This window comes from Anarrhichthys ocellatus, unplaced genomic scaffold (assembly GCF_004355925.1).
Source record: "Anarrhichthys ocellatus isolate YVR2014 unplaced genomic scaffold, GSC_Weel_1.0 scaffold39, whole genome shotgun sequence".
NCBI classification, from domain to species: Eukaryota; Metazoa; Chordata; class Actinopteri; order Perciformes; family Anarhichadidae; genus Anarrhichthys; species Anarrhichthys ocellatus.
In genome coordinates, this window is record NW_022280069.1 from 3,446,263 (window position 1) to 3,468,822 (window position 22,560).

The 22,560-nt window shown below is 42.7% G+C and overlaps 1 protein-coding gene across 1 annotated transcript in view; it reads left to right on the forward strand.

Annotated features, from left to right (window-relative positions):
* The window catches only part of LOC116394299 (semaphorin-7A), a 36,087-nt gene that overhangs the window by 8,961 nt on the left and 4,566 nt on the right, over positions 1–22,560 (forward strand). Inside the window, exons 4-13 of the mRNA XM_031867296.1 lie at positions 3,852–3,947; positions 4,317–4,422; positions 8,566–8,673; positions 9,495–9,634; positions 10,496–10,674; positions 12,118–12,226; positions 12,455–12,662; positions 20,580–20,695; positions 21,614–21,786; positions 22,207–22,262. Of these exons, the coding sequence (XP_031723156.1) occupies positions 3,852–3,947; positions 4,317–4,422; positions 8,566–8,673; positions 9,495–9,634; positions 10,496–10,674; positions 12,118–12,226; positions 12,455–12,662; positions 20,580–20,695; positions 21,614–21,786; positions 22,207–22,262 (1,291 nt within the window). The remainder of the gene's footprint in view (positions 1–3,851; positions 3,948–4,316; positions 4,423–8,565; positions 8,674–9,494; positions 9,635–10,495; positions 10,675–12,117; positions 12,227–12,454; positions 12,663–20,579; positions 20,696–21,613; positions 21,787–22,206; positions 22,263–22,560) is intronic.

Here is a 22,560-nt window from a genome sequence, read left to right on the forward strand (position 1 = left end):
CACCGTCAGCACCCGCATCACTTCTACAAGGCTCTCTCATCCCCCATTAGTGTACTATCATCGATGTCATCATGTTCCTTATCACCCTCTTCATGATCATTTGCGGTTGCACCACTGTGAGGTTAGTGCTGCCATGCTCAGGTCTAATTCAGTTACTCAGGTTCATGTCCATGTTTTTTCTAGGACCTAAGAGACCAAATAATTCAAATAAAAACAGTTAAGGCAGAAAAAAATGAATGCATAAGTAATGGTAATGTATATAGACGGGATAAAGTGACACAGGAGAGAACTTCACCTCAAAACAAACACAGATGAGTGAGCTGCCGATAATTGCTACTGCATAATTCCATGAGATTCCAATGTAGAGACTGAGCGAACGCCAACAGATTAATACATTCCACCTGAAATAAATCCAACGGCGTGAGGAAGCTTCAACTTAATGTGAAACGCTCCGAGGCTCCGGAATAATCTTAAGCAGAAGGAAACATTGCTGCTCGTCAAAGAAAATAAAGAAATTATTTTGTCCATATGTGTTTTGGAGCATATCAGGGGCAAGTCCACAGGGAAAAGACCAGGGTGTAGCTGGGAGGTCAATAATCAGGTCAAGGATGCATGTTATAATTGATCAGAATCAGATCCTAGATAATCAGTGTGTATTCTTGCCAGATTAGCTCCCGACTCCAGACGCGTTTTGGCGCTTCTGCCTCCTGTGAACCTGGCTTGGCAGTTAACATTAACCACCGCGGCTTGACTTGAGAAATTATTGTTTGAATTTCAATAGACGATCGCTTTAGTGTGCTGAGAACAGAAAATAAGTGACACCTTGCACAAGAGCACTGTTGTTCTGCTCGGTGCTGTGAAAGCTGCTAATTATGTTCATATCTGATTTGCTGCAGCTGCGTCAGACCTCGAAGCCCTTCAGTCTCCAGCCCAGCAATCTCTGCCTGGATTGTAAACTTGAGTCAGGTTTGACAACGGAGTGATAGTCCTATTTCAAAACGCATTATGTGTTTTCTGTGAAGGCAGCATGTCAACTGGAGTCTACTGTGGCGACCGTGAGCATGTTATCACCAGGACAAGAGCACTTTTGCATTTCAATTAGCTAAGAATTCTACCAGTTTCAATATTTCCAACCATATCTGGTGTCAGCTAAAGTCCATCAAAGTTGTGAGTATAAATAAAGTAGAAGTGTTACTTCAGTTATGGCACAAAGCAAAGAGGGCACTGTCTTCCATGCATAAACAGAGCTAACGCTTCCAGACGGTCTGGCAGTGGCAGGTGGTGGAAAACGAGATGAGTGACGCAGTAAATCTTATCCCAATAAAGATAATGGCTATGGGAAGGGGAATGAAGGACAGAAGTGATCCTTCAGTGATAGCCACACGGTTTGTGGTAAATATAACCCCTTGATTGCCATAGATTAACAGTAATTCAGTAGACAGACTGTATTCTCAAGTCCACCTCAGTTTGTCCAGAGCACACACGTCAAAAAGGAGCAAATACACTGACGGCAAATATGGTCCGGGTGGAGCAAAACATTAACAAAGTGTTAATTAAAGCTAATCCCAAATCTTACTTTAACCCTAAAAGTCCACCAAAATGACCCAATTGTCAACTCTCAGAAGCAGCATTCAGGCATTCAGATTATATTTGGAGAGGTTGTACTGTTCAGCTTGTCAAAACATTTGTATAATGTGCTCTGTGAGTCTAGTACAGCTTTTTTTAAAGATTACTTTTGGCATTTTTACCTTAACTTGACAGTTTTAAAGACAGACACGGGAAATGGGGAGATAGGGTGAGGAGCTCGGACATATCTGGAGTAGAGCTGCTGTTTCTTGGCGTCAAAAGCTGCCAGCTAAGGTGAGTTTTGCATCTGATCAGGATGCCTCCTTGACGCCTCCCTTTAGATGTTTTCTACTGGTAAGAGGCCTGGGGGAAGACCAACAACACGATGGAGAGAATATTTGTCTCCTCTGGATGGACTGAAATGGGGGGAGAGAGGGATGTGACATGCAACAAAGGTCCCAAGGCTGGAAGTGAACCTAGGACGTTGGGGTAAGGTGGCATTCATTGTAACCACTCGGCTATGAAGGTGCCTTGGCTCTAGATGATCTTTGTCAAATCTGAGAGAAGTAGACAAGTTCACTTCAGTCCAAAAACACTGGACTTTGGATGCTTTTATTAAAGCAAAGCTGCTTGCCAGTGTGGACTCAACCTGATAGCCGGAGAAGAACGTAGATACCGGCAAAACCTCAAAATACATTCAATGACAAAGCGTCCATGCCAACGTTTTTAAACTACTGTACATCGTGGTCAAGTTAAGGGGATGGTTCTGTTTCAAACTACACTTTTTTCCGTGCGTTTTACTACAAATATCCAGCAACACGAGCAATCAGTGCACCCGTGCAAGGCCCTGCAATGTTAAGGCAACAAAACTACTTAGTTAGGTTGAGGAAAAGTTTGGGTTACACATGTAAGAAGTCAACATTGACCTCGGGTTCATGACATGGGACACGAACATCGGCCTCCTTGGTGAAAGTCCCATCCACGCTGACTCCCTGCCTATGGAGACCTTGTTGCTCTTTACACTATGTCGCCTTTCCCTGCTCATGATTACGTGGATAAAATACAAATTATAGTGCATACGTTTCCATAGGTATAGCTTACCACATCGGGTTAAGGTAGCCCAACCTCCATTCCCTTATTTAAATCTACACTACGTAAAGAACATACTACTTCCTGCACTGGCACCGAATGTTGGCTTTGGACATAAATCATGAGGTGCGGAATGATAAAATATGGATGTAATTCCCAGGGGCATTAGGTTGGTATTGCAGCCAAGCCAAGCAGTGCAGTAAAACAACATGATGCACCACAAGAATGTGAGACCACCTTCAGCCTGATCAAACCCGACGCTACTGAAGAAGACATTGGTTTGAGGTTGACATCAGCTTCTAGGTCGACAACCTCAGTCCTAGATTTTAGTGTGGGCCTCTTAAAATCACTTCACAAACTTACCCAAACTCAAAGTATTTCTCTCAAAAACATAAGCACACAATGTAAAAAATGTGCACACTCACACACAGATTACCTAGCCCACCCACACGCCTACACATCCACCTACACACACTTACACAAGCTTTTGGCCCTGCTTGTTGGACTTAGTGATGTACTTCCTCCATCTCCACTTTTTACTTGTTTTCATCAGAATTTGTTATTTGATTGTTTTCTAAAAAAAACACTAAAACATACGTGACCCGACATGAGCACCACCTAAAATCAGAATTTACCCCTTAAGGTTGTACTCAGTATTCATTTCCATCTACCATCCTGTAATGCCTTTGAGATAGAAGTCCATTTTCTGTACTTAATGAATAAGTGATGCATATGGAGCATAGCGGCGCTGTACTGCAGGGCTAAGCCCCCTGTGTGCTGTCTGCCAAAAATGTTCAGAGCATGGATCACCTCCAATTTTTCTCTCTCTCTCTCTCACTCTCTCTCTCTCTCTCTCTCTCTCTCTCTCTCTCTCTCTCTCTCACTGAGAAATCCGCTTTTTGCTCTCGTAATCTGTTTGATGTTGTAGCCTACTCGTTCTTTGTTTCTCTATCTCTCTACTCCACCTTCCTCTCTTCCTCTGTTTGTTTTTCTCAGTCCCTTGGTCTTGTCTTGTCTTCTCTCTCCCTTTTGTGCTGCCGAATCACTTTTTCACACATCCTCCGCTGTCTCCAATCTCCTTTGCCTCTCTGTATATTTAATCGCTCTCCCAATCTGTATTTTTCTCCCTTTTCTCTCTTGCTTCTGCCTCATTTTCTGCCTTTGTCCCCCTCTGTCACTGCCTCTTTCTCTCACAGCTGGAGTGTGATAATTTCATCACCGTCATTCAGAAAGTCAACGACACAATACTTGTATGTGGAACAAATGCTGGAAGCCCCAGGTGCTGGATGCTGGTAAGAGTTTCTTCAGACACATTTCTTGAAATGCTTTACTGTCTATTATTACTCTTCAAGTCTAAATAGTCTCAAGATCAATTGTAATTAGCATTTATTTATTTGCTCTATTATTTCTTTGTGCTGGTGAGATGAAGGCCGGGAGTTGTTTATTGCCACCAAGGATGTTTTCAGTGATAAATAAGTGCCCCCATGGTTAAGTTAAAGTGTTCTAAACCCTGTGTGGTGACACACAGATAACGCTGAGTGTTGGGTCTTGGGATAATAAATTATAAGATGTTTACTGCATAATGATGCATGCTGGGAATAAACACGGTTTAAAAGGTCAGACTTCCCCCAGGCTCAAAGGTCTCCTCTCTCTCCCGCCAGGTAAATGACACTGTGCTGGCTGACGTTCAGGGCAACGGTCAGATAGGGCCCTTCTCTGACATCTCACCACCTTACCCTTCCCAGAAGTCCATCAGCTTGCCTGCAGGTAACAAACCCAGAAAATAAATGACACGTCTGCCAGCAGGAGTTCATGATTCACTCTGTGACGTAGAAGAATATCATCTTACAAACACGTGATTATAGATTCTTCATGGTTTAGCATCAACAAAGGAAGACAGCGAGCTAGCTAGTAGGTTTGGTACCTCACCAAGTAAAAAACAAAGCACACCTAATGACTCTTTACCCATCAAGTACCACAGTGAGAATGTCCTCCCAAGAAAAATCCCAGCATCAGTGAACATTTTAACCCTAACCATGGTCTCTCCGGAACCAGAGTCGTTTTTGAGCAAAACCTCGACCAAATCAGTGTTGATATATAAATCATTTTGGAAACATTGGTCGTGTTTTCACATATATTTTTTAAGTGCACTTAAGAAAAGCTCTATGGAAATGGCAAAATTCAATAAAACTTCCTCAATCACGCAAATAACTTTTAACGTTAGCTTGAGGTGGTTTTTTCCCTTCGTCGAAAAATAGTTGAATCGCTAAATGGGACGCGGACACGCAGACTACGCCGTATATATAGCACTCCAAACCAAACGTGCATTTCTTTTTTGTGACTTTTCAAAAGTTTGCTTGAAATTCTCTTGACAATTAAATAGAAACACAGCTCGTGATTTATAATGCACCAACAAATGGTGTTCTACAGAGATGGACATTAAATCATATCACACCTATAGGTCTAACAAACAATGTATTTTGTGGTTTATTTTGGTTTATTTGTTGATCTCAACTGTCCGTAAAAGCTATAAAAAGCCATAATTTAACTTGGAGGTATTTATAATAATCAGACAAATGATAGCTGCATCATATTTTTGAACTGTACCAATTTGCATCAACATTGACCAAAGTCAGGCTCGTTTTTTACCAAGGAAAGCCTTTGATTGTGGTTATACCACTTCAATGAATTGACTTTGCCATTATAAAATGCTGGTGTGACCAGGCCCAAATAGAAGGAGTAAAAAGGATTATTACTACAGGAAGTAATGAGGTTATGTGTGTCTCTGAGTTCCACTCTGTAAGAGTGGGTGTGACCAGAAAGAAAGGTGTCACTTTTTCAAATATCTTATTTTGGAACAAAGCCGTCTTCGGCTCTTTGTATTAACTTTGCTCATTTTAGTCGGGAGCAGCAAAGCGACACTTGTGAGTCTCGGGCTCGGCAGTGATCCATCTCTTATTATCGCTCTCTATTCATAACGTGCACATGAGTAGATGCTTTTATCTAAAGTACCTCACGCTAGTTCAAAGAGCCAATCCTCTACAAGACCGGTGTGTTAGTAGATTTTATTAAATCATGTAGCACTTGGCTGACACATATGTATTTTACCTCTAACAAGATCTAATGTGTTGCCTTATTATAATGTGCCGTGCTAATCGGTCGATATCTGCAATGAGAAACATAATTCTGCTAGTTTTCTTTCTCCTGTGTTAAGAATAAATGTTGAGGTGGGTTTTCAATTGGTAAGTCACAATATTCTTCAAAGAATTAAACTCCGGACAGTATTTTCTAATTTATAAATCTACGTGAGTAGCTTTTTAATACCTTTTCAACAAAAGGAGCCTCACTTAATTGAAAACTATCGAGTGAATGAAACCATTCACCACACGGTTGAATCAAGGCCCTCATCTCCTCGTGTTAGAGTGTCAGTATGTAGCTGCATAGAAAAGAAGAAGAGCAAGAAGAAGAAGATGAAGAGGAGCTACAGTTATCGCTTTTGGGGTTTCTTTCAAGAGAACTGGACAAATCCGATTCAAAGCGTTACCGCAAACACATTTTATTTTGCTCAAAGGACGTCACAATCTGTAAGGTATATAACACCCTCTATACTTCGACCCCCCCGTCCCATCTTGTTACCCCCCAACTTCAATATGAAGAAGAGCAACAACACAGGGCCAATATGACCCAATTTTATTGCAGTGCCTCAGCAGATCATATACTGTATGTTATTTCCAAGTGTAACATCACTCGGGGATCACACCACCCGGACTGCCAAACACACCAGAGTCAGCCATCTGCCGTTGTGCGTTCACATGGACAGAACTCATGTAAAACATTGCTAAATGTTGAACTGACTGCACGGACAGATTCAGAAGTAATTCAGACACGTTTTACAGACTCCTGCACGCAAAAGAGAAGAAGAAAAAATGTTTATGCTTTGTGAAATCAAACATTTTTAATATTTTTTTTTTCTGATAACAACAATATCCTTTTCAACAGGCTGACAAATCCTTTAAAATGGGACCAGCCATGGCACTGTATGCATCCCTGCAGGTTTACTTCCATTACTCCATTAGTTGAGGAATATACAGGTTATGAGGATAAAACTGAAAGGTGACTCTATTCCATACATTTACAGAAGGAAAAAAAAAACACAATCAGATTACTGATAAAGTTAGTAAAATGGGGATAATTAGCAGAATTACAATTTTAAAAACATTTAAACTGGGTCCCTGGCTGCAGAGCCGTGGCTGCGAGGCGCCGATGCACTTAGCTGCAATATCACTTGCAGTCACTAGAGGTTTGGGGGCGGTTGAGAATAGTGAGTGAGGAGTCAGCAGGCAATCAATGGCAGGATAAAACAGGCAATAAAAACATGTTTTGAGAAAGTGTGATTCACCGCGACCAGGAGGTCCTCGATCATGCAGCCATAACTGGCCTCCCAAAATATTACGCTTCTGGCAGAGACAGTTTAAGTCTGATGGGCTCTAAAGTTAGTGAAAAAATATGCTTTCAGTTTGTGGAAGTGTCTTCCAGCTTTGAAAAAGCATTTGAAATGTGAAAAGCATACTTAACAAAGTATAACTTTCCATTTAAATGGGCATAATTATGACACAGGTAGACACTAATATTTGCTGGTTTATACAGTAAACCAGCAAATATTCCCACTCTAATGTCTGCCTACACATTTTACCTGCTGTCGGTAAATCTGGTTGCTAAGTTTATGATCTCAATCTCTAGTTTCAAGTCTTCTTCAATACAGCATGATGTTCATTTAGCAAATTATGGTCCATTTAGAGTCAAACAGACCATAAAGCAGGGGATGCTTTAGGGCGGGGCTACACAGTGATTGTGAGATCGTTACCACAGCGTCCAATCTGGCTATCCTCCGCGTTTCCGTCTTACAACGTTAACCCTTTCATAGTGCGTTTTCATTTCATGAAGATTATTTGTCCCATTTTGGTCACCTAAAAATGTCTTATTCAGCATTCGGTTGTACATAGCTCCCCCTCTCTTGTGTTGCAATAAAACAAGATGGCGACAGCCGGAAACCAAGATAGGGGCAGCCAAAATGCAGAACTCGAGGATTCAAAATGGATGTCCACAAACCAATGGTTGGTGTCACAGTTGTGTTTTGCAAATCCAGCTGAATTGAATTAAATAAAAAGCAATTGTTAGGGGTGCAATTCATCAATTACACAAGGTCACCACACAGACATGTAGTGCCTTGCACATCTCCACGGGGGAAAAAGAACTCCTGATTATGTGATATCGAGCAGTGCCGAGCCACATTATCTCAACAGAGATGTTTCTAAATGAAAAACGATCTTCCAATGTACACAGTGCACGATGAGGGACGGACAGCATGTAATCGAGATGGATTGTTTGTAGAGACGCTGAGAGATTAGTGAGAGGTTAGTTGGCGCTGCAGGACGGCGCTCTTCCAAAATGGGGATCGATTTTTTGAAGCAACCATCCGACCCTGTGCTTTAGTCGAGCAGCATTTTAATAACAATCAGTCCTAATGAAGATGCTGCTGCTGCTACCATTTCAAACGCTCCCCTTCTGCATTGCTATGGAGACAGAGCTCTAAGTGGGGTTAGAAGAATATGGTGATTGGTGGCTGCTTGTCAGTGCAGTCAGCTATTCTGCCTTGATGTCTTCTTTGCTCTTGCTCTGCCTCTCCTCCCCTGTTGTTTAATTCTGCCTTCGTCCTCCTGGGCCTCCTTTTTTCCTGCCTTTACTCTTCCCTCTCTGTGCTTAATGCCTTCTCTCTGTATCTTCCTCTCCTCCAGCTTCAGTCAATCCCCCTCTGTGTCACTCCAATCTCCCTGCCTCCCTGTCTAACCTTTGTACCCTTTTCTTTTTTTACCCTCCCTTTCTCTCCATCTTTCTTCCTCGCTGTCTCAGATGGGAGCCTGTACTCCGCCATGTCGTCGGTGGCAGGTCACGCCGGCTCGATCCGCCGTACGTTTGGCTCCCAGAAACTCCTGAAGACAGAGAACATTTGGCTGCTGAGTGAGTAGGAGGAAGGGAGTCACGTGGAAACCGTGGCGGTTTAGATTAATGAATATGGAGATGGTGGGCGGTACTCTCTGTAAATCACCCACTATCATTCCCATGGGGAGAAACAACATGGAGGAGTATTCACTGTCACTGTGTTTGTGGTTTGGGTCACGATATTTACAACACAAAAATGCGATACAGAAACTGAAAGCAGCCTGTTGATTATCACACAGAGACATTTCACCCCCAATTCGAAAATACATATTTTTCCACCAACCTGTTGTGCTATTTATCAACATAAAATATTTTGCTGTGAGTTGTCTAGTTTAGGAGATATTCGCCGTAAAGATGCCGGCTTTTTTTTCCAATATAGAGAGACTAGATGGCACTGCAAAAAAATACATTTGAAAGACTCAAAATCAGTGTCTCTCTCCAGAAATCATGACCTGGTTACTTCACAATTCACAATCCTTGTTGTGAGCAGTTTGACATCTAAATTATTTTATTTCTACACCCACCAACTGTATCACAGCGCAAAAGGAAGCACGCATACACGATATTGCTAGCTCACTTAGCAACGCTGAGCTAGCTAACGTTCCTGCTCAGTAGGGGAGGATGCCATTCATGTTTACATCTCACGCTGTCACGACCACGAGCCTCTCGTCCTTGTCACACCAAAACAATCTCGGTCGATAAATAACACTACAAGTAAGATGCAAAATACATATTTTGGATTTTTTTTGGAGTGAACTGTCCCGGCATGAAAAGTTGGATGTAATCATGAAATAAGACACTAGAAGAAGAAACAAATTTTTTTTAAATGTCATCACCAGATCCACAGTTTGCGGGTGCAGCCATAATCCCGTCTACGATAAAGTACAAGGAGGAGATCTACTTCTTCTTCAGTGAGATCAACAAGACAGCCAGAGTGGACGAGGAGCCTTACAAGGCCCGCATTGGCCGAATCTGCACGGTAAAAATCACACTTTCACGCCCGTGTTTTGGGAAATGTGCACAAATCCAGGTCCATACACAAACTCTTGTTCTACCTTTGCTGGTTCTCCATTACATTGCATATATCTGAATTGTGAGCATGCAATCAAAGAGTGCTTTGCCCTTTTCAGATCGTTTCATTTGATTAATTGGTAGAGACGAGCAGATTTGGTATAAATACTGTTTCAAAAGAAAACCACTGGTTTGAGTGAATTGCTAAGAACTCAAGGAGAGAACGCTTCAGAATACGAACAAATCCCAAAAGTGCTGAGTGAACATGCAACATAACGCAAGATGATATAGTACTACGATCATTTAGTTTATTTTCTACTGTCCACTTTACATTTTCTCAACATGTTTCTGGTTTTATACCCCGAGCAGTAAATCTGCACAGAATAGAAAATGGTAGGATTTCTAAAGGTTCTGTACAATACAGAGCAGCTGCTGCTGCTGCATTGCTCAGGGTGGAAACATGCAAGCATGTTGCTGCATTTATTAACTATTTGGCTTGGCCACACATCTTGGACCAATCTGTGTATTGAACGCCCATAAACATAAAACATCAACATCTTTCCTCCTAAAATGTCAGAGTATTTCTATGGACCCTTTTACTACCGACGGCATCAAAATATGCTTGCGCATGTTGGCAACAGAGGTGGCAACAATGTCGTACATCAACATTGTTTGCCAACTGTAAAAGGGTCTATGAGGGGGGGGGGGGGGGAAGGGACTCTAGGTATCCTGGATACGGTGTCAATGTCACAACTTGGCAGGAGACACAAAGTGAAACCGGATGCCCTACTGTGACTTTGTTGTCACAGTCCTTTTATGTCATTTCCAGGTGGATGAAGGGGGCATCAAAGCCCTGCTGGCGGACTCATGGACCACCTTCATGAAGGCCCGGGTGATGTGCGGCGCGGGAAACACTCAGCAGCAGTACAACAACATGAAGCAGGCGGTGGTGCTGACCGCGCAGGACAAGAGGGCCGGAGTCCTGTACGGCCTGTTCTCCAACGCATGGTGAGCTGGAGCACAGAACAGAGAACAGCATTGTGGGTAGACATAGGTTACCTGATTCAACTCCTGTCTGGAGGCTAGTTGGAAGTGGACATGAAAAGAAAGATGAACATGCTGTTTACAAGTATAAGATGAATGGCCATGCCGGCGACCCCCATGCACGTTCTGAATAAGTGCCGTCCGTAGAAGCATAACACATAACATGAATACAATAACCTAATGCAACACAAGTTGAAGATGTATAATTAAAGTATTCAGGAATTCAAAGGAGTAACATCCCGTAGTGCCAGTGTAGAGTATATAAGGAGGAGAGCAAACATAACCAAGGGCTTAATATTGACTTAATAATCAGACGTAATATTTACTTGTATACAGAAATCTTCCAGAACATTCTTCAATAGAATGACAAAAAACTGATATATAAAACGAAGCTACACAATATCACAGTAACTGACACTCATCCACCCACACAGCAGTACACACCACATACCAGCAACACCTACCGACACACAAAATACACACACAATACACACAAAATACACACCCACACACTCGTGATTCTCATTATATCAGACTTTGAAAATGTGTCTTGTCGGTGTTTCGTTTCCGTTTCATTTCAGTTTTCCGTGGAAATAAGAATCTGCCAAATAATTATTCTCAAAGTTTGCAAATCATGTTCCAGCATTAATATCAGCTGGCACACATCTGATAATGCAAGTACAGGAAACATTGGGATTTGCTGCAAGACATTGATAAAGAAATGTCTGTAATTGCTTCCCGTCCTGTCAAATGTATTATTTGCTCATGTGGACACATTTTGATTCAGAAAAGAAACAAGTTTTCAAAATGCAATAGAGAAAAAGCAATTATTTTTCCGTGTTAAAAACACAAACAAGTTCTAAAGGCACAATAAGACACAATGCTATTTTTCCTGCAGTGAGGAAGGACTTGATGGAATCAAACCTTTTTATCTCTAATCGCCTCTATGTTGGGAACACCAACAGAAGATTTGTCACGTCAAAATATGGAAAAGTGACACGGCAGGTGCTTATTGGAATACGCATCTCTACTACAGCTTTGCAAACTTTTGGCTCATGAAGCTGGTCGTGAATAGAAAAGAAGCTGTGTGTCGCAGAGTGCTATTAAAACCCCCTTTGAGACTCATATCTGAATGTTCTGTATACTGTACATGTACAAAGAATGCTCCTAAAACCAAAATAATATCGGCGTATTCGGAATAAGGCGTAATTCAGAATATCCAGAGATTATGATGTTTTACTTTAAAGTGTCCACTGCCCTAAAACGAGCCGTGGATTATTGACATTTTCTATTCTAGAGGACTGAGTTGTCTGTGGATTTCTAGCTGTGCTCTCTTGCATGTTCCTCACAACCACTCGTCTTGCTTTTGTGGTTAGTGTAATTACTCTTCGCTCTGCCTTTGTTCAGGGGCAAAACAGTGATCTGTGCCTACTCCATCGAAGATATTGACCAGGCTTTCTCTACATCCAAACTGAAGGGTTACAGCAGTCCATTCATCGGCAGTCGCCCTGGGATGGTAAGAAAATATGACCAGATTTCTCCTTCTTTTCTTTTTGTCACACTGAGAAAAAACATACGCAATTGCATGAGTCAGCCTTTCATTTCTGGTGAAAAGATTGAAGTGCTATTTTTGAAAGGCACAAGTTGATAAAAGAGAAGCAATTTGGAACTCTTTGTTTAAGGGCATATTGTGTATTCAAGTGCCCAGCCTGGTCTGAAACGATTACATCACTTCTCTTCTCAGTGTGTCCGAAAACACTCAACGTCCGGAGGTCACAACGACATCAAAAACCTTGGGGTGATCAGATACCACCCGGAAATCGAGGACGTGATCCGGCCAGTCGGCGTGGCTCCGCTCGACCTGCCCACGGACGACCAAATCACCCACGCTGTGGCAGACATCGTCCTGGCGGTCAACGATGAGCACTACAGCGTCCTGTACCTCGGAACAGGTGTGTGTGTGTGTGTGTGTGTGTGTGTGTGCATGTATATGTGTGTGTGTGTGTGTTAAAGATTGAGCTGTTGGGACGGATTACATTTTCATGTTGAGGAATTGTTTGCTATGGCCTTGAGCTTTCTTCAAATGGCCTCATGTGCTGCAAAAACTGGCTGCCCAGATGTTTAATTTTCATCCTCAGCGAGTCGTTAACGTTGTCATTCTGCTGTTTGGTGCTAAGCATGTCATGTATAGTTGGTTGATCAAAGCTGAAAACAGCTGCTGCTGGTAATGGGTCTGAAAGAAAATATGTAAAACATCCTTAAACCTTTCTGTATTTATTATCTCACCCATGTGACCGCACCTGCTTCGTTTCTGGTGGTCAGTTATTGTGGCAATAAGAATGAATAGATTTTCTTTTGAATTTTTTAAGAACTTGGACAGCAACATTTGCTCTCATATCAGGACTAGTGAGTCCTACTGTACAGCGAGGTTGTAAGGTTCCAGTTCAGCAGCAAAATGAAAAACAAGAATACAAAATAACAACATAGACATTTAATTAATGCAAAAAACAATAAAACGTAGAGCTGAAAGATATGTTTGAATTCTTATTTTAATTTGAATAGAAGGAAAAAAAATGATGCAAAGTCAAAATGTATTCTGTGGAAAATCCATTCAAACGCTTCCTGGCCTTCACACGACTGTTTTCTCTTTGATCAGAGCAGCAACGCTGAGCCGCTGCTGTTGCCGATAGCAGTTGCTCACAAAATTGCATTGTGCCTCAGGGAGATTACCATGGCAACCATCACAAGTCATATGCTCATGCGTGCGTGAATGTCTCACCGAGCTGAAGTTCACCCAAAAAGATGAGCAAGTGTCATCTTCCTGAGCACAATTTTCTCCTGCAGTGGACGTGTGCTTGTCGTTCTGGGTTGCTTCTAATAATAGCACACACACACACAAAAAACAACCAACAACATAGTGTTAAAGAAGTGAGATTGGCCTCTCGCTGTGAGCTTCACTAACTGAGTCAGAAACAAGGAGGAGAGGATGGAGGGCTGTGAGCAGCCGAGGGTCTCTGCGGTGGCCTGAAAAGAAACCAGAGCAGAGTGAGTCTCACTGGTGTCTGACGCCAGAGGAACAGGGTGTACAGGGTGAATCTAGCCTGCTCAGAGTAACGTTACAGTGTTTTATATTAGATGAACCTCTAGTCGAGTGGCATTCAAAATATTAGTGCAGTGGCCGATCGCAGCCATTTGGAACAGGCCTCTTGCTTGGCTCCCGGTCCCGGACGAACTGCATTGGAAACAAAAAGACCTGTAAAGCTCTGCTGCAGACAACATTCTCAGGTACACAGAGCTGTGAAGCTCCGCACCCTGCTGCTACACAGAGCGCTGTCCGCTTGTTTATTCCACGTTTATTAATATTAAACTTGTTACATGTCCAAATCACCCCACGTTCGACAGAGCACTCCATGGGGTCCTCGGCTAAACACCCACCAAGTGTGAAGTAGATCGAGTGAAGGACACACAGACAGGCTGATATATATATGAAACTGATGATGATGATGATGATGATGATGATGATGATAATATATATATATATATAAATATATATATATATATATATATATATATCCTTTTTCTCCATTTTTGGAGGGACACAGTTCAATGTTATATTTTACAATTCTATTCAGTTCCATTTTATTTGTTTAGCCCAACATCAAAAATGCCAAATTTGCCTCAGAGGGCTTTACAATCTGTACAACATACGACGTCCTCTGTCCGTGGGCCCTCGTATCGGAAGAGGAAAAAAACCTTTTGACAGCGGAAAAAAGGAAGAAACCTCAGAGAGAGATTATGAGGAGGGATCCCTCTCCCAGGATGGAAGTGCAATGGATGTCATATGTAAAGTCGCCATCATCATCGGCATGTTCTTACGAAGCACAATGTATTTGTTATCCTTTCACTTGGCTCCTCCACCGTTTTCTGTTCACAGCTAGCGTAGCTTTGAAAGTGATGTCAGTCAAACTTGACAGTCAGCTGACTTGTCATCATCATCATGGCACGGACACAGCCAGCAAACCAATGCTAATATCTTTCTCGTTTGCAAAAGCAACTTTGCATTCATCGGTTTGTATTCCAACATACAAACACAAAATTAATTAATTTGATTTGATTAAAAAAATAAGAAAAAAATAAGCAAAGACAGGATGAGGCCACAGTTGGGGGGCTCCGGAGGCCCCTCGAGGTCGGAACCCCGTTGGATAATTCGTGCTTGACTCCTCTGATCTTTTCTGAATTCCGGTTTGATCGCATTCCTTTTTTTCTCCTGTTCAATATTGCATCACTGTCAGGGCACCAACTATTAATATTCACAGGATTGTAAAAATGTCACGATCATCAGTCTGCACAATTAATTCCAAACATGCCCATGTATCTGTACAACCCATGGAGAGAAGCTCCCTCCTCGAAATAATCCAATCTTTGGTGAGTGGGGCAGACAGACACACAGACAGACAGACACACAGACAGACGGACGGACGGACGGACGGACAGCTTTTCCTGATGGATGGTTGCATTCGAGCAGCTTAAACCAGGGTTAGTCTTCCCTTTCCATGGAAATTCCAATGAATATCCTTCACAAAGTCGAGCTCAGAGACAGAAACATATTAGTGAGGTAGCCTCGCGGGCAAATGTAGAGGTCAAACACTAAACATCTTCATCGGGGATGAGGTCACCCTCAGCGAGGCTCCCTCTGCTGAAGACAGAAATCTATTAAGTGCACTTTAATTGAACTGTGGTGCATGTTTCCTGTTGGGTCCGGTTTAGTTTGGTCTGGTGAGAACACTGTGATTCAATGTCTCTCTGATGCAGACTTAACAACCACATCGAGACCACCTGATAGCTACTAAAGGGAACTTTCATTTAGTGTTGATTCCGGCGGTCCCTGTGCATGAAAGTGGTAGTGTGTCCGAGCACCAGAGGCCCTTTGGAAAACCTCCAATTTTACTGCAGCAGGGGTCTGACACTCTGCCCTTCTCAATCCTGGTCCTGGTGCTCCTGTGGCTCCCCTCCCTCCAGCGGGCCAAACAACACATCCTGGGTCTCCAGCAGCGTGGTGTCGGTGTTGGGTCCCAGCGGGGACCAGAGGAGCAGAGAGGAGAAGCTCTGCTCCTGGAGGAGGAGGAGGAGACTCTGGTGCCGGGCGCTGGGCTCTCCTCCCGGTCTGCAGGCCAAAGCCGGCAGGGTAGCTGGATCTGGGTGGACCGGTCTCTGCTGGAGGCCCCGCTGGAGTCTGAGCTGAAGGAGTTTCTGGTGAACCTGCATGATTTCATCTGATTTCACCAGAATCTGACCCTGTGGCCCCGATGATGAGCACTATTTACTAAATAGAAATCGACTCTTCTCTTCTCTCTGATGGTCTGGTTAACTTGTGAAGGTCATGTAGAGGCATCAGTATTCATTCCAGACTGTTTAATGCAGTTAAAAGTTCCTCACAGCAACTTTAGAAGTTGGCTGGGTGTCTGCTTCCACACAGGGTTTGTTTGTGATGCGAACGCAAAGTCGACCAGCTGGTCCATATGTGACGCGTGCATGAATCCAAATCCAAATGCTTGATGTGGGTGCTGATTGTGGCAGCCTTTTAATCCTCATCATGTGTACCTCTATTTGCCAGAGCTGTATACCGCTCTGTGAGTTGGACCTCATTTAAACAAACAGGTAGTCTCATTAAGATCAATCTCTTCTTCAAGGGAGACCTGTGCACAAGAGTAAACATGCACAGTATGAGTGCAGACAAGCACACAGAAAGTCTCTAAATTCCTATCGGTGTCGCTACATATTCGGCTGATCAAAGCGAACACTCGGCTTTAACTCAAGTAGAGAGACGAGACCGTGGGTGCCACGCATTAGGGCGCCTTGTTGGTGGCCGTAATAAAAGCAGAGAACATTACTCATCTAATTTCCCACACACATGGTGTTTATTCCAGTCACGGTTGTCTGGCGAAGTGATGATGTTGTTTGGAGGCTAAAGGAATTCACTTTAAAATGTTGACCTCGAACAAACTGACAGGACGGTGCCATGCAGAGTCCCAATTAGCTAAATATCTAACCGTACACTCTGTGCTTTAAACCCTTTCTGACTGGTCTCGGGGGGACTTCCCCTGTAAGATGCGAGCTGACAGAACGCTGCAGGATTTGACACAGTTAATTCTTCTTTCTTCTGATCACCAGACAGCAAATAATTCAGCAGAATCTATGCATATAATAACCAGCTACTTCAATAACACAACATTCTCATTCTCATAACACTCAATGTAGTACAGTCAGACTGACAGAAAGCTGTTTTATGACCTGATTTCTTTCAACAACACTCAAGAGGAACTCAAATGATTTTGTAGCATCTTGGTTTTTGGTGATATGTCCTTTCTCTGAGTCATGTCCTCCAAACAGACTGGGGTTCGATGCCTCAGTTAACGGTTGGTAGTTTAGGTATTTTCATGTGGGTCTTCTCAGTTTCATTGGAGTCCCTGTTGGTCAGAAGTGACTTAAGTCCCGGTGATATCTGCAGCAATACAGCTGGAAATACAGCGCTGTATTCAAAAACGTCTGGCAATGTAAGACCTGGTCTAAAGATAGTTTAGACTAATTCAAGGCCTGAGAAAATGGATTCCTTTTTAAAGTAGAGTAGAGTTTTTGGTTACTGGAAGAGATACAGAGTAACCCTATAACCAGAGGTCACACTGACATTAAACATCTCTGTGAAACGCCGAAAAAAGTTCTAAGACTTTTTAGGCTTTTTTTTTCATCCTTTTTTTGTTTACTTACATCAATAAATAAATACATACATAAATTAAATGACATTAATAATGATACTAACATTTATTGTTAGTATTATTATTGTTATTATTATGTCCAATGCCTGTCTTTTTAACATCATTTTCCTCTAAAATATCTGCATAGAATAACGGAGGGTTGGGGAACGATGAACTTAAGTTCGGGTGAAATCACTTATTCCCTGCAAGTCAGTTGGTTCTGCTGACAAGCGACAAGCTTGCGCCATCAATGCTGCACACATTGCAAAATCTAGACTCGACCACTGAAATCCAACAAACAGAAGGCGTCTGACTGTGAGTGTGTTGTGTCAGGACCCTAAAGAGTGACAAAGGATGTATGGCAGGTTAGTAGAGCTCAGTTAGTCTCTGAAGGCTGGCGAATGTTGGAACTGGAACAAAAGAACAGGCAGTAGTGAAAGATTTCTTTTCCTCCAGTAACTCCCTGACAGATTGACCACCAGAAGATGTAAAGCTGCTTGGACTATTTATTTTCAGACATGGAGTCGATACAGCAGAAAGATCCCCTCGGGGATGAGGGTGAGGCCAGGGCCATACACTTGTTTCAACTTGACTTAGTGTTTGAGATCAGAAGCAATTTTGTTTTCACACACTGCGACACTCGAGGTGGCAGTAGCTTAAAGGTTAGAGAGACGAATCAAAAGGTTTGTTTTTTAAGAAGTGAGTGATGGTAACTCAGTGTTAATGTGTAGAGGCTGTAATTCAGAGAGAAGGGAAATGGACCTTTTTACCAAGACGGCGAGTTTGAATCTTTATGCCAGCACTCAAAGCATTAAGATAAGGAGTGTGTGCGACTGTATAGATGTTAAAGAGGTACTAGGGAATGCGTGTTTGCTGTAACAGAATATGTGCACTCAGCAAACTCTCCCTGGATAAATAAAACCCCAAAAAAACAGATTATCTCAGCAAAAGTCGCACGAGTTCAGCATTGTCACCCTTTTGCTCTGCAGAATGTCGTGCAGCTATCTTTACACTGATACACAGCTTTGATAAAAGAGCTGAAAATAGCTGTGGACAGGATTAAAAGAATCACATGGAATAAAATGGATGAAATGGGGAATGGTATCTTTGACTACAAGAAGAAACAGATTAGAAGTTTATGAAAAAGAGACGAGACAGTTTCAGGACAAAGGAGGTCTAAGTGACAGCCAGAACCTGCCAGCATAATTACCATTGTGAGAGTGCCTCGTGCAGGGAGCATGCAGGAAATGAAGATGGGAGATAAAAAGGCATCACTGTAATCACATTTTCACAGTGGGGAAGGTAAAGAATCATTTTAGACGTGACAGAAGAATATCAGGTTAGAACGTCTTTCTGCAGGGAGCCTTTACATCTGTCAAGTCTTTATTTGGAGAGGAAAGAGGCGATGAGTTACAGAATGCAAATAGTAAGAGTAGAAGAAGATTTTCATTGGCTTTCAGTCCGATAAAAAATCATCACACTCTGCACCAGAAAAGGTAGGCAATAGAAACAACACGGAGCAGAGCACGAGGCTGCAGACAGGCTGCGAGAGTAACGCTGCACTCAGCCGACTAGTGTGACAGCCTATCGCACAAAACAGAGTGAGGGCTCGAAGCTACAATTAGGATTCCATAATTATTCATTTTCAAAATCAAGCTGCAAGCAGGACCGCACTATTGACCCACAGAGTACAACGTGGAAGAGAAGAACCGAATTGCACCAGGCCGGTTATCGAAGAAACCTCATTTATGAGGCGGACAGTGAAGACCTTTCTGCTCTTGCTAAACACACATCTTTGTAAATCATGTGTCTCTATTATGTCAGCCACAAAAACCAAATGGATTTTTGAAGATAATTGATGCAAGTAACACGCTTCCACGGCAATTTTTCCACACTTCAATGTCCAACTGGTGAGAAATCTAGGCCCGTTTTCTTCTGTGTCACAAGCTTGCTTAGGGAATGTGACAAGGAGGGACTCCACGCAAGAAATTAACTTTAAACAATCAACCATGAAGTGTGAGACTCAGCAGTGAAAGCAGTGCATGGACGTGTGGTTAATGTGCTGTGGAGGTGTTGAAGGTGCAAACCAAAATAAAGTAATGCAGGGCGGATGTAAGCTGCAGGAAGGGAGAGACAGAGGGGACATGGGCAGCTTTTATAGTGTTAAAGATCATGTGAGCTTCTATGTGAGCATCTATGCTGGAAGACCTGGTCTGAGGTCTGCTGGTTTGCACACAAGTCAACTAATAAATGAGCAGCATGTAAGCACAACAATGGATACTGAGGGTTTTGTGGCTTGATATTTACACAGAGCCCAGAAACGTGGGGTACTCTATCCATGCTCACTTAATTATCTACAGTAGATGACGGTCAGCACGCCCACAGCTTGAAGAAGCACGAAGCAAAGTAATGTACGGCTGTGGATGCGTGCTCTGCGAGGTAAAATTACTGTTTTTTCAATGGAGTCTGTTGGCTTTCACAAGAGCATGGTTAATGACTTCAGTTCCCCATCTGAAGCACAGACTGTATAGCTCATCTCATGGCAAGGTACACTGGCAAAATATATTCCAAATATACTTAAATGTGTTTGTAATACTACACTTAAACTGATGTCGATTTTCTTTGGTGTCTAAAATACCTTTTGTTGCCGCCCCCCCCGTCCACAGCAGTACATTGCTTTGCTTCCGTGCGGTAACGTAAGTGTTTGGACATTGAATGCTCCATCGTCTGTCAGGAATGAAACTTTCTGTGATTGATCCACATTTGACCCTGACTCCAAATATTACTTGACTTTTACAAACTGTCTTTGGTATTGGCTCCATCCAAGGTTGAGGTTATTTCTCTCTCCATCACAAGTGCTTGTTCAAAATAAATCTGAAAAACTCGAGCCTGCCATTTTGCCTATGGCCCTCCAGCCTACCTCAACAGTGGAAGCCGTCCAAGTCAAATGCATGTATTTATAAAACACTTTGGAAAGCACAACAGGGGCCGCAAAGAAAAAGGAGAAAAACAGAAATTCTACAACACAGAGGAGGTCTTTTTCTGTATGTGTGCGGTTGCAGATGAGTTGATGCATCCCTACACTCCATTTACAATGTCTTCTCCTTCCTTCCACAGACCAAGGCAAAGTTCTCAAAGTTCTTCACAGCAGCGAGGGCGTCTTCGTCATATCTCAGTACTCTCTGTTTCACAATGAGGGCCCCGTTCTAAACATGGCCATCGACTCCCAAAAGGTATGAGGAATAGTGTGCGGGGGGGGGGTTCAGTTGTGTTCCTGGTTTCACTACAAACTAAATGACACGTGATTTGTGATTTTTATTATCACATTTATCACATCAGTCTATCTTCAATAAAACTAGGATATGTTTTGATGAGGTAGCTAAATCCTCAGTCCAGTCAAAGCACAGAATACGTAGAATGTTGACGTCTCTGAACCAAAACTACGCTTCATGAATACGTTTCACATCAGCCTCGTATCTCGCTTGCATAAATAAACGCACAATGCCACGTGGTTAAACGTTGTACAACGATTGGTTACATTTGGCCGACGAAACTACTCGAGGTTAAATAATTACGCAACAATTTATCGCAGAAATGCAACTCCCTCAGCGGACTTTCTTACGTAGTGTTAAGCGTTAAGCAACAAGCGTAACAGAAGGTTTACTTTTGGTTCCACTCCACACAAACAGAGGTCATCACAGTAACAGTCTCACCCTTTGCAGACTCTCTTGCTTATTATACTCGTTATTATACCACGCAACTTTCAATCATACCTAAATGTTGCACATGGTTCGATATACTACGTCACTTGCTCTGACCGAATGCAGTAATTCCACATTCATTGTATCAGTGGTTTGCTGAAAAGTACAATGCCCAAAACCAGGTGACTGGGATGTTAATCTCCCCGTTGGCATTATCCAGGCATGTCATATGTATAGGTATTCCTCATTTGGGGTTTAAATCTAGGTTTCTTACTGTCCCCTGTTGGTTTAAAAGCTGCTTCAGAGGCTCTGCTACCCTAAAAAGAATACACATTTTCAGAAGACTGAGTGCTTGTAATTAGTGTGTCATAAACCTTGTCAACTTAGCAGACTGGCTGATTTATTCCAATCATACTGGTGACTCAGTCTATTGCATCTTCTCCCCCTCAGGGACACCTGTATGTCGGTACAGCGATGGAGGTCCAGCGACTGCCGCTGGCTGACTGCAGTCGCTATGGCGACACATGCAGGGAGTGCATCCTTTCCCGGGATCCGTACTGCGGCTGGGACCGGGCCAGGAGGAGGTGCATCCCCATCCCGCCCGGATACAACACCACCACCGGGTACGATTAGATGTGATGTCGCTGCTGCAGAGCCGTCTGTTTTTGGACGAGTTGACGAGAGGAGAGCGGGCTCTCGTGTAAAAAAACAATCCGCCTTGTGCTCTGACTGATGATTATTGACTGTGAGGGGATGAAACTTGTTTTTACTATTAAGAAATTGCGGTTCGTGTTTGGCTTGGTTAGTAAATTGCTTTGGATCTAATATATCTTGTGTATTTCCAATTTTTGGAGAAAATATGCAAATCAATCATGTGCCGTAATGAGCCGCTGACTCCTTCCTCTTTTGCCTCCCTGACATTGTTGAATGATTTGTCTGTGCATGTTTTAATTTGCGAGTAACAGTGGGTTGATGTGCCGGCTCTTAAGCCATTTGTGGGATTATTTAATGCTGCTAATTTGTCTCCTCTATTATTATTACAGGACACTCATTCAGAACCTGGACCAGTCAAACTCCTCGGTTTGTGGGGAAGCTGCTGGTGAGCCCTTATCTGCTCTCTCACACTCTCTCTGTGTATCTCAATTAAACCAAAATAGGAACCTTTTCTGAGCAGCTTCAGTAAAAGATGATTATCATATAATTGAGCAGAGTCCAAAAACCCACAGGGAGAATTCTTTTTATTTTTTTTTACATCATGACCTGCCCTGTTTTAAAGCTCAAAACCCAGTTATAACCTCAACTCATCATGACAATTACTCCCCTCTGGAGGGACGGCTGCCTGATTTTAACACTGCTCTTATTTCCAGCTGTGTCCGCGATGCCACAGGTCCTGTGAC